Raw genomic sequence first — 14678 nt, 5'->3', positions numbered from 1 at the left:
AACTAAGCCCGTGAGCCACAACTATTGAGCCTGCGCTCTAGAGCCCGTGAGTCACAACTACTGAGCGTGCGTGCCACAACTACTGAAGCCTGCGTGCCACAGCTACTGAGCCTGCATTCTAGAGCCCGCGAGCCACAACTACTGAGCCTGTGCGCCACAACTACTGAGCCTGCACTCTAGAGCCCATGAGCCACAACTACTGAGCCTGCGCGCCACAACTACTGAGCCTGCGCTCTAGAGCCCGCGAGCCACAGCTACTGAGCCTGTGCACCACAACTACTGAGCCTGTGCTCTAGAGCCTGCGAGCCACAACTACTGAAGCCCACGCACCTAGAGCCCGTGCTCTGCAATAAGAGAAGCCACTGCAATGAGAAGCCCACGCACCTCAACAAAGAGCAGCCCCCGCTCGCCGCAACTAGAGAAAGCCCACACACCACAATGAAGACCCAACACAGCCAAAAATATAAATAAATAAGTAAATAAATTTATTAAAAAAAATACCCCACATACTGCCTAACAGACTAAGAATATACCAGTTCAAATTCAAGGTTTTCTTCCCCATTACTATCTATGGAATCTTGAACAAGTTGCATAATTTCCCGATGTGGGTTTTTTCATTAGTAAAATGGGGATGTTAGTATCTGTCCTGAATATTTTGTAGAGTTATCATGAGAATCAAGTAAAGAGTGTGTAAGCATGTATTCAAATGAACAACTATTTCCTGAGGTCCTTCTGCACAATACCACAGCGAATCCACTCTGTAGTCATCCAGCGTTTCAATATTGAGTGTGACAACAAGCTTCCATGACAGAAAAGGGAATACACTCAGAGACTCCTGTTCCCTACATGGAGAGAGGCCACTTGCTCCGCTGGAGAATCTTGCCACTGCCCTAGAATACTGCTTACCCTCTGTCACCAGAGATCTGTTCATCAGGAGATGTCTGTTTGACAGTTAATTGTATATCCATCTGAGACACTCTGCGAGGAGCCATGGAAGTCCTCCTTGGTAGGTCCTGCCCCAGGGATGCTCTGTATTGAAGAAGGTGGCGTTCAGCTGCTGACATTCCTTTGTGGTCTGAATTTTGAGCTGGGTCCACGTGAGATTTTTGCAGTGTGTGTGAAGGAGTCTTGGATTAGTTATTTTCTACCACTGAACTAATTTTGTGTAGGATTAGAGAGATCATGAATTAAACCATCCCAAATTCCTCCTACTACCTATCATTCACTAAATACAATTGAGATGTCTTTGTGCATTAAAAAAATCTGTTAAAAGGCTGATTTTAAAATGATTTCAAATTTACAGGGGCGCAAGAACAGTACTAAGTGAACTGATACACTCCTCACTCAGAATCATCAGTTGTTCATTTTATTTGTTCTAGTGCGTTCTTTCTACACACACACACACATGCGCGTGTGCATGCACACACACATACACACACACATTGGTTTTTACTGAACCGTTTGAAGGTAAGTTGCAGACGTGGTTTTGCTTTACCCCTAAATATTCAGGGTGCATTTCCTACGAACAAGGACGTTCTCGCACATAACCATGGTACAATGATAAGGTTCAGGAAATTTAACACTGATACGATATTACCTAATCTATAGTTTATAAGCAAATTTTATTCATTGACCCAACGATGTCCTTTGTCACTTTCCCTGATCCAGGATCCTATCCAGGACCAGGTATTACGTTTAGTCCTAAACCTCACTAGTCTCCTTCAGTTAGGAATGGCTCCTCAGTCTTGGTCTTTCGTGACACTGACATTCTTGAACAATTCAGACCAGTTCTGTAGAATACCTCTTAATTCAGGTCTACCTGCTATTTCCTCGGGTGATGTGTTTTGGGCAGGAATCCCAAGGTGAGTGATGCCGTGTCATCCTCAGGGTATCACATCAAAGAGGCACTTGACGTGAGTTTAACTCATCATTGGTGAGGGTAACTGATCACTTGGTTACACCTCTTCCCTTTCAGAGATAAACAAAATACCGTATCATTCAAAATAATCTTTTTTATCAGCTCAGGCTTTCTTCTGAATTCCAGAGATACCTTAGAAACTTGTTCCCCAAGTCCATCCATCCTTTGGATCATCCCACAGGGTTCTTGGGGCTGACACTTCACTAAGTACTCAAGCCCCCCCACCCCCACCCGCCACTTCACATAAATTCTCTCCGGGGAAGATAACTTGGAGCAAATGATAAATTCAAGCTTCCAGCATAAGCCTCACGCCAGCCACCTACGCGTGGCTCCTGTTACTGTGCTCACCTGAGATGCAGCCCATTGGCCATGCTCACGCTGCGAGAATCAGGACCATGCACTGGAAACAGCCTTGGAAAAACAAAACTTTGCCAGTGGTATTGGGGGGTTTGGGGAAAATTTTAAGCACATAAACCAACCCACAATATCACAATGCTTTCTCATCAAGATAGACAGTTGAAAATGGGGATATTTTATATTCACGCTGTTGAGTTTGGATTTATTCTTATAAACCTAAGTTTAGAGATTAATTTCTAAAAGTTTCTAAAACTTTCTAGAAATGCAACTTATGGTATTTAACAGTATGTATCATTCTTGTATACATTACCCAAAGTGCTCTTAGAAATATTTTTGGAAATCAATTGGGCAAATTTCTAAACTGTTTTTCTACGTTTCCCCAAATTTCTTCTTTTAAGTCACAAAATGGCTCTCAAGTTCTATCTTCTATTACATTTGTTTTCCCTTCTTTTGGTTGACCTTTTTTTCTCCACGTAAATAATAGCTACTTAAGTGTTGTGAAATTTATGTGTATGTGAGACAGTTTCAACATCGTGATCCATTTCTGTTTCATTTCTTTGCTTGCAAATATCTTCATTGCCCCCCTTGCTTCCAAAATATGGACATAATCTCGGTAATTGATACGTTCTTTCCCTCACCCACTCACTCACACTGGGTGTGGGGGTAGCGATTCTCAAGGTTTTAATGTGCATATGTGTCATCTGGGGATCGTAGTAAGGTGCAGATCCTGGTTCCGTCGGTCTGGGACAGGGCTTGAGATTCTGCACGTCCGTCGAGCTCCCAGGTGAGGCAGCTGTGGTTGATCCAGGGATGCTGGGTAGCAAGGCGCTGGAGGATTCGCCCCGAGCTGCATTTTGAGCCAGAACAGGGGGGCCTTGATGGAGCAAACGCAAGTGGGAAACCAGGACGAAGGATTGACAGGCACAGGCAGTGATCAGCTAGCGCCTTTAGGTGAGGGAGTGTGGTCTAACAGCCGCCTGCAGAGGTGGGTGTCTGGTGGTGAGGCCACAGGAGGGGGCTCAGGTGCTGAGGAGCTTGGATTTTCCTGGGCCAACTTTTAAACAAAAGTGACAGGATTAAACTTTCATTTTGGGAAGGTTAGTTAGACATCAGCCTGGAGGAAGATTGGTGAGAAGTGTTGCTACAAAAGGGTGGTGAGTTTGGAGGGCATTTTGGTAACTCGGCTGAGAATGAGGAGGGACTGAAAGAAGGTAAAGAACAAGGAGAAAAGGTGATGCACTTGGCACCCAAAGCGTGCAAGTTCAGCAGCTCTGGGCACTGACTGGACGTTGGGAGAGACCTCAGTAACCATGGGAGGAGCCAGTGGAGGCTGACAGACCTGAACTTGTGAGGTGAGGGGTGCAGGCAGGGGCCTAGGAGAAAGGTCGGTAGACCGAGTGCTTGAAGGTAAGAGAAAGGGAAGATGACTGCTGGCCTGAGGTCCCCAGGAACACAGAGGGCGAGGCACAGCCGTGGGGACTGATCTCCTCTCTCCCACCATGAATGAGCTGGTGCCTCCTCCTCTGCTGTCCCAGAGGTTGTCCTAATTTAGGCTCTTCCTGTTCTCCAGCACCCCCTTTGCATCCCATGTTCAGAGACTATGACTTATCTAAGGGGAAACTCTGAAGTCTGTACTCTTCACTATGTTAAAGATCTTTGCTTCAAAGTCAACCTCCAGTAACCCGGTGTGACAATATTCTGACTCCCAACTGCTTTGTTGGGTCCTCATGGACGTCACTGGACCGATAAGATATCTTAAGTACCTATGTTAGTCAGGGTTCTCCAGGGAAACAGAACCAACAGGATGGATGGATGGATGGATGGAAGGATGGAGAGACAGACAGATAGATAGATGAATGGATAAAGGGACAAATGGATGGATGGATGGATGGATGGAGAGATAGATGAAATGGATAAAGGGACAAATGGATGGGTGGGTGGGTGGATGGATGGATGGACAGATGCATAGAGACAGACAGATGGATAGCTTTCTCTTAAGGAATTAAGGAATTGGCTCACATGATTGTGGAGGCTGGCAGATCCCAAATCTGCACACAGGCCAGCAGGCTGGAGACCCAGGCACGAGTGTGAAGGCCGTGGGGAGGCCGAATTCCCTCTTCTTCAGGGGATCTCAGTCTGTTTTCCCTGAAGTCCTTCACCTGACCGGGGAGACGCCCCACCGTATGGAGGGTGACCTGCTTTACTCAAAGCCGACTCATCTGTGCTGCTGTCGTCTCAGAAGCCTTCACAGCAACATCGCACGGGTGTTAGACCAGGTATCTGGGTACCGTGGCCTAACCGAGGTGACACATAAGATTAGCTGTCACAGTACCCACCTCATCCAGGTGTGAGGATCAAATGAGGTGACATGCATCAGGCATCCGACAGAACCAAGAAGCAACGTGGTGTGTACGTGTGTGTCAGGGCTTTCTCAATGGCGTGATTTTAAAGGGAACGTGAAAAACACTTGAAATTTACCTTTAATCCAAAAAGGATTTAGCAATACCTAATATGACTCCTTCCTGTACTCTGAAAACAACAGGATTCAATATGGTCTTAGGTAGCTACAAAAGTTACACTTCATAGCATATGCTTCCTGAGGCCGTGTGTATCAGTGACACATTTCATAGCAAATATTTTGTAATGCCCTTTATTTTTCCTAAAATAAAATTCATAAGATTCATCCACAGAATAACCTTACACACATAACTTATAACCAACCACTATAATGCCCTCGTTGTACTATTTTACAACTTACAGTAATATATACTTTAATACACAGACATTGGGGCACTAGTAGATTAGAAAATATAATGAACAAAGCAGATACTTGCTCCTGAATGGAATCTCCACGAAGGCAACAGCTACAAGCAGAGATGATAGAGAACACTGCGCTGATGACAGACTTCATGAAGAGCACAGCTACTGGTAACAGGGTTTTCCAAATGTGTGTCAGTTCTTGCTGAAATCCTAAACCTTGCAAAGTAAAACCTCGCCTCAGTTTATATACAACAGTGGCATTCCTGGAAAATTCAGCGTATAGTAAGCTCGTGAGAGAAATGCGTTGTGCTTGTAAGTAACGCAAAATTAAATTCTCAGCTTAGATCATTATAAACTAAGGCTTTCACCCACCTGAACGTCAGCAGGATATTTGTGAGTCACACGGGAGGTGGGATAACTCCTCATTCCGGGGTGCTCTGCACGTGACAAGATGTTCTCCTATCACCCTCCGCCCCTGCCCATCCTGTGCCAGGAGCCCTCGCCCATCACCTTGCTCACCAGAGAGGCCCTACGTTTCCCAAACAGCCCTGCTGAAAGTCACTGACATATACAGTGGGCTTGTTTCAGCATGAATTACTGGAAATGAGACGTCTAAGTGTAATTAAACGCAACAAACAAATCACAGGCAGTACCAGGAAAATGTTCAAGATAAATTCAGAAGGTTTATTGCACCAAATGCCACATAAAAATGGATCAAAATGATATGTGAACAAGTTTGAAGAAAAAAATTTCCATACATTGACATTGATATCTATTTAACTGATCAAAAACATAAAGTCCTACCAATTTGTCTTAATGGAACTTCAGTAGTAACAAATCAATCCCAGAATTTTCTCCTTTTTAAACAAACACCACTTAAATTTAAGCACATTGCAGTCTTGCTTTCAAGATATACGGTTCACCAAAGATGGACATTTAAAAATTAACATTCAGAGGGGGCTGCTTGATTTAGGCAAACAGTATATTAAAAGGTCCCCTCCCCCAAAGCACGAGAGAAAACAAATGGTTCACATTTACCGAGAAGCTAAAGACTTTTTCAGTTTATTGGTGAAAGTATGCATGAACAAAATACTTTCAAAAGTATGTGTTGTTAGTGGAAAAATCCAGATATTTAAAAGAACCGTGGGGTCACTCTATATTCTTTATTTTTATGTACAACCAACTCTAGTGAGGAACCTAAAAAGCTACAGGCTGAATTTTATAAAATCTCAGGACCTAATCAGAAGGGCCTAAACAACAGTTTAGTATCGTTTAGCAGGCAGGGATTTTCCTCCCTCGAAAAAAGTTAACTTTGAAAAATATGGAAAGTTTAAAAAGTTGCGATGTGTAAACGGCAGTTCCATGGGATGTGAAAAGTTTGGAGTTACTTTCATTAAAAAACAGCACACTTCAGAAAAATGGATTGAAGCCTGTACAAAAAGCTATTTAACACTGATAAAAATAAAATACTTTGGAATTATGCACAAGTATGGAAGCTACATTTTAAGTTTTCATTGTCATGTTTAAACGTACACAATGATCTTTACATTCATATCACCCGTCAGTCTATGAAAAATAAAACCGCGACATGCTAGAGAGAGGCCCATCACGGTCACGCGGGCGCACACCTGCTCTGTCCTGCCTCCCAGCTTGCGTGGAAAAGCAAGATGCTACAAAAGGTGCACTCAACAGGTAAGACGTCAAAGTTGAAGAAACCCTAAAGGTGGAATCCTGTCAACTGAGGTAGTTTTCTCTATTTGTACTTTTTTTTTTTTTTTTTTTTTTTTTTACTTTTGTTTCTTTTCTTGAGGTGGGCCTGGGCGAGGGCGGGTCCCTTCCTTGCCCTCTTGGGCTAAGACAGACCCAAGCCACCAGGTGGGGTCCGCTGTGTGTGTCAACACAGTTCCATGAGATTCTCTTCTTTTCCGCTTTTGGGAGGAGGGTGAGTTTAGGAGACAGCACAGGTGGACGTTCTCCAGGAGAGGGTTTGTGAACGAGCAGCAACAGCCCTGGTCTGCTGTGCGGGCGGCAGCCCTGAGGGTCGGGGCCGCCCAGGGTCCTGAGCGCTGTCCCTCCGTCACCTTCTCCCGGGGGAGGCGGGGGGCAGGAGATGCGGAGGCAAAGCCAGTTTCCTCAGCTTCCAGGGGCTGGGCCGCATCTGTACTGCGTGGAGTTCAGCATCGGCCGCTTAAAGCTCAGCGTCCCCCGGGCCGGGTCTACTGCTCACCGGGCCGCTACGTGCACTGATTTTGTCCCTAGTTATGGTCTGTGAAGCCCTGGAGGGTCGGGGTGGCGGGGAGGAGGGAGGGGAAGCGCCCAGAACGTGTCAACGAGGAGAAGGAAACCGAGACTGCGGGTGCTCGAAGCCGGTGCAGAGGGGATGCTGGGACCTCACTCCGCACGGGCGGGGAGAGGGTGGCCACGGCTGAGGTCCACGACAACCGCCGCGATGCCACGGCGCCAAGGACTCGGGACACCCGTCTCGTGCCAGACATCAGGCAAGAGGAAACGGAAAACGTAGAAGGAATGGACAACGTCACTTTTATGAGAGAAAGACACACAATACAAATCCAAGATCTTAAGAGCCTCAACACACCTCTCCGCATTTCACATCGTAAAAAAAAGGGGGGGCGGAATTCCCTGGGGTCCCGGGGTTAGGGCTCGGTGCTCTCACTGCGGAGGGCCCGAGTTCAGTCCCTGGTCGGGGAATGAAGATGCTGCAGGCCGCCTGGAGCAGCCAAAAGAAAGAAAGAAAGATGACATTAAAAAAGAGAGGGGAAGGCTGCAGTCCTGACTATTCCTAAGAAAGAAAGAACACACACCTGTTTTTCTCCATTGGTCCTGCCGCTCTCCTCTTTCAAACAAGTAACTCGCGTGCATTTGTCAAAGAGTAAAGACACAGATGTATGTAACTTGGGGTTTGGGATCAGGATTTTATCAAGTAGAAAATACGAAGTCATTTTAACTCCTGAAAGGGAAGTCGTTTCATAGTCTCAGGTGCAAAGGCTACATGGAAAGGACTGGCATCAATTCATAAACGAGAAGGAAACCAGAGCCTGGTTATAACGAACCGACCTCAAGATCTGCAGGAACTAACAGTTCTGCTGTACTGGGTTAGCCCCCCGCCTTGTAACCATCCACTTACCCAAGAGGCTTTTCCTTTACCCTGGATGTCAGTACATCGTCTGTTTCACGGTCAGTAAACTAAAGTGAACGTCCACAGAAAATTAAGGGTTTTTAAAAAGCAAACTATGCTCATAAATAAACAATGCTTCATTTTGGCAGGTTTTATACTACGGGGCAGTGAATTTCTGGGAAGCTGTTTTGAAAAGGACCTAGGGATTGGAAGGCACAGAGATGATAGTGTAAAAATTCAGCTCCCATCGGGATTGTTTATAAACGTTCACACTAATTCATGAGTCACCCTGCACTCTTGCAGCGTTCATTTCCCACCAGGACAGCTGGGCCTTGTAAAGTAGGAACAGTCCTTGGTATTAACTAGTATAGGAAGAAGGTGGCTTCCGCGGGAGGAGTTCAGCCACAGAACCACTCGCCGGCTTACGGAACCAACTTTGGTGAACGGCCCCGCTTAAAAGGCTGCCCAGAGCTGCGAAGGGTCCGGGGAAGCCGGGCGGGCTCGGGCCGAGCTCGCCGCTGCCACGGAGCCACGCGGGGACGGGCTGAGGACGCCGCACCGACTCCTGCCTTGATCGCACCGGCGACCCGTCCCGGACCCACCCGCGGCTGCACCTCGAACGCGGTAAACTGGGACAAGACGGGGAGCAGCGGGTCCCCGGAGCTCCCGGCCCCCCGTGCCGAGCGCCGGACGGTGACGGTGACGGTGACGCCGCAGGCACCGGAGCGGAGGGCGGCACGCGCGGGCTTCCCTCGGCCGCTGAGCCGGGGTCAGGACGGCGGGACCCCTCTCCCCGGCTTGGGGAGCTCGCGCTGGAACTCGGAGACGTCCCAGCCCCGCTGCTGGGCCCCGACGTGCTCACGGCCCCGCCCGGCCCGGCCCAGCGCGGCAGCACCGGCTCCGTCTGTCCTGCTCGGGCCTCGCGGTCCTGGGGAGCGGCCGTCCGTCCTCCCTCCTTCCACGGGGCAGCTGTCCGGAGCGTCGGCTTATAGGAGTATCTGAGCGACGTACGGAGAGTGAGTGCTGGCGACGGCCGTCAGCAGGGGCAGGTCGTTGGACTCGATCCTGAGGGCGGACAGAGGAGGGGACGTTGCTTTAAAGCTGCAGGTCTTACGGGAGGGGCCCCGGCGCCGGACCCCAGGGCTGCCCGGTCAGTGCCCAGAACCGATGACGGAGTGAACGAGGCGGCGACACGGGAGCCTGTCCCTGGGACCCCACGTTCCCCGCATCCCCGCGCGGCCCCTGTGCGACTCCCCCTCCGGCCAGCCCTCCCGGCCTGCACCCCGGGTCTGCACCGGCTTCACGTTCGTCTCCGGGAACGCATGACGGTGGCAGCGTCTCCAGAACCCCGGGGATTCCTTCAAGGCTGACACGACCGAGACCCCCCACTGAGCACGTGACCGAGACCCCCACTGACCGCGTGCCCGACACTCACAGGTGCGCATGGGCAGAAGGCCGCGCGTCCTGGAAAAGTCAGGCCGGTCTCGGTCCTTGAAATACGTCCTAACGCTCTCCCTTGATTCCCAAAACCAAAAATTAAAAATAGAACCTAAAAAGGCAGCTGGCATGACCCCGTGGAGTTTTCCACGCCTTCTCCAGTAATGCCCCCTCCGGATCTCAGTTCGGGGCAGACGGGGAGCTCCCAGCACCTTAGTGCTGCTGGCCTGAGCACGGGAGGGGCTAAGGAGGGGCTGGAGGGACCCCCACTAACAAGGCGCTGAGGGGCCTGGCGACGAGGAGGTAAATCCACCCTCACCATCCTTCTGGGGGTGCTGATGGGTGGGCACCTGTCAGGGGCCAGGCAAGCGTCCTGGAAATAAAAGCTGCACATCCTGCATCGGAAACCGGATGGGGCAGGACTAGTGAGGCTGGTGAAGAGATCTAAGTAAAAAGTGTAAAAGCAAATGCCTCAAACGGGGAGAATATTTTTTAAATGATGTAAAAAAAAAAAGTGACAGGAAACGCTAAGAGCCAAACAATACAGTATAAGTCATATCCTGGGTGTGAAAGATGGAAAGTCCGACAAGAATGCAGAGGCCTGAGCCTTGAAATAATACTTTGACTGGCAGGCTTAACAGAGAATTTCAGGGTTGACGTTTGATACCCGGTATTTCCTTGCCCCAAACTGGGGGGCGGGGAGGTTATCATCACAGGTAAGGGAGACAATGCCTCATCTACACAAGGTTTTGTTACTTCTCTGTGGAAAATTAACCAGAGAGTAAAACACAAGTCAGTAAAACACAAGTCTTCCCCCAGAGAAGTCAGGACCAAGAGCCTCTGGAAAATGATACACGTTATCGATAGCATGCACGCCCCCTCTTCTGATGGGCTCATAATAAAAGGGAGGAGAGTACGGTCACCCCAGGACGTGCAGACGGGCCCCCAAGTCCAGGAGAATGGCCTTCCCCACCTCCTCCAGAAAAAGCACGGAAAGCACAGCTGCTGCCGTGTGTGTGACAGCTCGTGACTCGCACATCTTACTGAAATGACTAGAAATGGGCAGATGGAGGAGGATTACACTCTTCACTTTCAAGGATAAAATAATCCAGGGGCAAGACTAACAAGGTACCACTAGCTTCAAGGTCTGCATGTGTTTCCGGGTGTGAAACTCCAGTATCAGATACAAGAAACATGCCGTTCACTGGGGAGCCCCAGAGGCTGGACAGGTCAGTGGGTAGAGCGCAGGGGACAGCCCCCCGCAGACACCAGCACTCCCCAGAACTCACCCCAGAACGACACTTAATTCTTTCACGTGCACGCGTGTGTGTCCACGAAGATACTCAGACAGCATCTTACTCTTCAGGTACATCTCCTGTAGTCTGTCTTCCAGGTGCATGATGCACTGCAAAGACAATTACACTCACGATGAGGGCAAGAACTCAGATCTCTGCCAACGTCTAAGAGCCGCAATTCCCTCAATTCATTTCTAAGTATGCTACTGTAATCTCATCTCTTTAAAATATACTTCAAGAATTACAACCCAGCTCAAACCCTACCATGAGCAGGGATAAGAATAGGTTTTTGTCATCAACAAGGACCTACTGAAAAGCACAGGGAACTCTACTCATTACTCTGCGATAACCTATATGGAAAAGAATCTGAAAAAGAATAGATACGTGTGTGTGTACAACCGAATCACTTTGCTGTACACCTGAAATTAACACAACATTGTAAATCAACTGTACTCCAATATAAAACTTAAAAAAATAAAAAAAAAGAATAGGTTTTTGTAAAACAATAAAGTTTAATTTTTCCAGTGACTGTTAAGATCTTAACAATATAAAACTTAAAAACTTAAAAAAATAAAAAATAAAAAAGAATAGGTTTTTGTAAAACAATAAAGTTTAATTTTTCCAGTGACTGTTAAGATCTTCATATATATTTTCTGGTCTTTCTAAAAAAGCATTTGTTTCTACATAGTTAAAATCATTCTATAAGTACACTTATTTCCTGCTTTCAAAAAACTTTCTAATAATCCTTTTCCCATGTTATTAAAAATTCTTTATCAATATAATTTTTATGAGATTTTTCAGAATGTGAATTTACCATGACTAAAATCACATAGCCATCTGCATTTTTGTTATTATACATAATTTTGTAAAGAGCACCTTTCTTGTTTTCCTGTATCTCAGATTATTTTGGTGCAATTCGTTCCCAGAAGAATGACTGGAACAAGGTTATTCTGAACCTTTTTTTTTTTTTTGCTCTCGAGAGTGTATTTTAACTAGGTCTCTAGTAACAATGAAGAAAGGGCAGTTTTGTTCAGAACATCTCTACCCTTGGAACTGTGTCCAGCTTCGTTTTTAGAGAGCAGCAGTCACCTGTGTCTTGCACCAGAGGCAAATGCTTTTGCATCTGGCAGGAAGACTGATCCAGGCAGCTCAGTAAGTCACCTGAGGGCTCTGGCAAGGGTCACTCCATCAGACGTGATCTTCTTCTAGACCTTTAGGCCTGCTATTTTCAAGGTAGAAAGATTAACAGATGCACTTGAAAACGTTGACCTTGACCACCTGGGCTGATCAGTGACATGGAAAAAGTATCCATTCGAGATGCAATCTTTTCCATTTTTCATTGGCTTAAAACCTTAAGTGCACTGTATTGTGTGGACGAAACACAACTGGTAAGTGAGTAAGAGTAATAATCAAAGCAAGGAGGATTTCGCCAATTCTCTTGGGGGAAAATGTTCCCCCAGGAAAACAGAGTTAAGTGCGGAAAGGTCTCCTGTTCAGTGTCAGTTCCTTGTGGAGCAAATACAAAGTTTTAGTAAGAGTGTTGTAAAATATCAAAAAGAACATTCACATTAACGTTGAATCCTTTATGTTTTAAAACAGTGAATTTACTGTGTTTTCACAGTCCCCAGGAAAACTGTGTGTTGCAGTGCGGAAATAAACAGAACATTGGTTCATATGGAATGTGCACGGAACTTGCAGTCAAAGCACTTAGAAATTTTTTTAAAAGCCTGATTATGAAATTGAACTGTTTCGGGATTCCCCTCCCTCCTTTCTGAGATGGATTTCTTCAACTTTAACTTCTGAAATTTAAAATAGCTACTTTCTCTTTTCACACTGAAGGTACTAACAGGCCTTTAATCACGTGTTTCATTCGAGTGACTTTTAAGGAGAATTTTAAACTGCAGATGAAATGTTCTTTGATCCTGATTTTGTCAAGTCATTCATATTATTAAGTGGTCATATGTAACTTATGTCTAAATGAAGTAAAAAGAATTAACTGTGGTAATTTACTGCTGGGATAACTAAGATTTCAAACGTAGCAAGAGATATGGATTATAGAATAAAATATAAAAGTTTGGTAAATACAACAGTAAAAAACTGTAAAATCAAATATCTCTCTCTTCCCTTATAGAAAAGCAGACTTCGGCCTCTGAATCAGCATGATGCGAGTTGCTACTAGAAGGAAAAACTGCCTACAAATGTAGAACAGGAATCAGGTTGTAATACGCCGCAGGTGGGGCCTTCTGTGTTACCCCTGAGAACAGGGGTCCTACAGTTTAAAGCCCAAATAAAGGTTTCAGTGAAAAGGTGGTGTCAGTCTTCAAAGCCATGAACACTGTTTCACGCAACTGGTTCTTACTAACAGTTACACTAATAGTAGCTGTTTCCTGAGTGTGTGCAACATCCAGCACTACTTCAAGTGCCCTACCCGAATTATCTCACTTAATTTTTATCACCAGACAGGACAGGTGCTGCTCTGCCCCAGCTTCGACAAGGCACCCGATTCGGAAGCAGAGGCGCCTGGGTCTGAGTCCAGGCCACTGAAAGCCCACGGACTGGCCACAACTGTCCACTGGCTGCCAGGGCATCTCGTCTCGCCTGAGCTCGGACAGGTAGAAAGCAGCCCCTTGGAGGACTCTCACACATGCTTGTTGCCTAGGTACCGTCTTCACTTTGCAGAGGAGAAAGCTGCGGCCCTGAGATGCCCGACGAAGCAACGGCCAAGCCTGGGTGTGGCCCCCGTGACGCCCAGGGGTGCCCCGTGATGCTGTGCTGCCACCTGAGGTGACAGCCAGTGTTTCAAAGCACCTCCTCCAAGGACAGAGGAGTCCCGACCTTCCGAGGGGTGTGGTGCGCCTGCAGATCCGGCCACGAGAGCTCAGGGGAACACCCGCCACGAGCAATCGGGGAGGTGACTCACATTCAGCCTCCGACTTGGTTGTCAATAGCTCTGCATCTTTTGCGGAGGCCGGAGGCTGGAAGGGAGACGCTGTTTGGTTTGGGGCTGAGGGAGGAGGAGTCCAGAAGGCTGGTGAGCTCATCCCAGCTGCAGCCCCGCCAGCTCGCGGGGCTCTGCCCTGTACGTGCCCTTCAGCTGCGCTTGTGCTCTGGAAACCTTGCTCCCTTCCTGGCTAAATGTATTTTCTCTTGATCTCTCTGCACACAGACACACAGGAATTTGTTTTGCATGTTATTCCAGGGACTCAGGGAGAGCTGCTGATCATTTTCTCGGAGTTCAGGGGGTCTGTCTGCTGTTCGTATTTAATGTAACGTTATCAAAGTGATTTTAAAATCCCATTCGAAAAGGAACAATTGATACCATCCCCTGTGGCTACGGTGCTTCAACATTTTAAGCGTTTACACGAACGATATTCTATGTATCCATAACAGCTTTGGGAGGATGGTCCCTGAACTGATGGCACTCGTCCCTTCGGAAGCTGGCTGGCTTGCATTTGACCCGATGACGGGAAAACCGATGAGTCCCCCAAAGGAGGATGTTAAACTTCCCTTTATGCTCGATCCCTGCCCCCATACCTTCCCTGTTTCTCCACGTAACTTGTTCAAAAAGATTGTGTCACTCTGTGCTGTCTCCAGAAGGACTATTGTCACTGAATCCAGCCTGTGTGCTGGTTTTGTGTCACATGCTCTGTTTTCACTGATGCTACCATCCAGTTAGACTAAAATCAATACACGGGAATGCGTGACTTTATAACCGCAATGCTGCGGAAAATGCTTTCTTAGCTCACTTCTCTGATGGTCTGAGAACGATACTTAC

The 14678-nt window shown here is 47.2% G+C and overlaps 2 protein-coding genes across 6 annotated transcripts in view; one reads left to right on the top strand and one right to left on the bottom strand.

The window, feature by feature from the left end:
* Positions 1 to 8745, top strand: part of C5H4orf45 (chromosome 5 C4orf45 homolog) — a 98956-nt gene extending 90211 nt beyond the window's left edge. The window contains exon 5 of the mRNA XM_036853419.1: positions 8632 to 8745. Within this exon, the coding sequence (XP_036709314.1) occupies positions 8632 to 8745 (114 nt within the window). The remainder of the gene's footprint in view (positions 1 to 8631) is intronic.
* The window catches only part of FNIP2 (folliculin interacting protein 2), an 89915-nt gene continuing 80935 nt past the window's right edge, over positions 5699 to 14678 (bottom strand). For 4 of the 5 annotated variants that reach the window (XM_036853282.1, XM_036853276.1, XM_036853280.1 and 1 more), the window contains 2 exons: positions 10898 to 11013; positions 5699 to 9236 (listed from right to left, as the gene is read on the bottom strand). In XM_036853282.1, the coding sequence (XP_036709177.1) occupies positions 9158 to 9236; positions 10898 to 11013 (195 nt within the window). In that variant the 3' untranslated portion in view covers positions 5699 to 9157. The other variant, XM_036853277.1, reaches the window with a different exon arrangement.

This window comes from Balaenoptera musculus, chromosome 5 (genome assembly GCF_009873245.2).
Source record: "Balaenoptera musculus isolate JJ_BM4_2016_0621 chromosome 5, mBalMus1.pri.v3, whole genome shotgun sequence".
Taxonomy (NCBI): Eukaryota; Metazoa; Chordata; class Mammalia; order Artiodactyla; family Balaenopteridae; genus Balaenoptera; species Balaenoptera musculus.
Note: the sequence above shows the minus strand (reverse complement) of the source record. Positions and strands in the feature narration are given on the sequence as shown.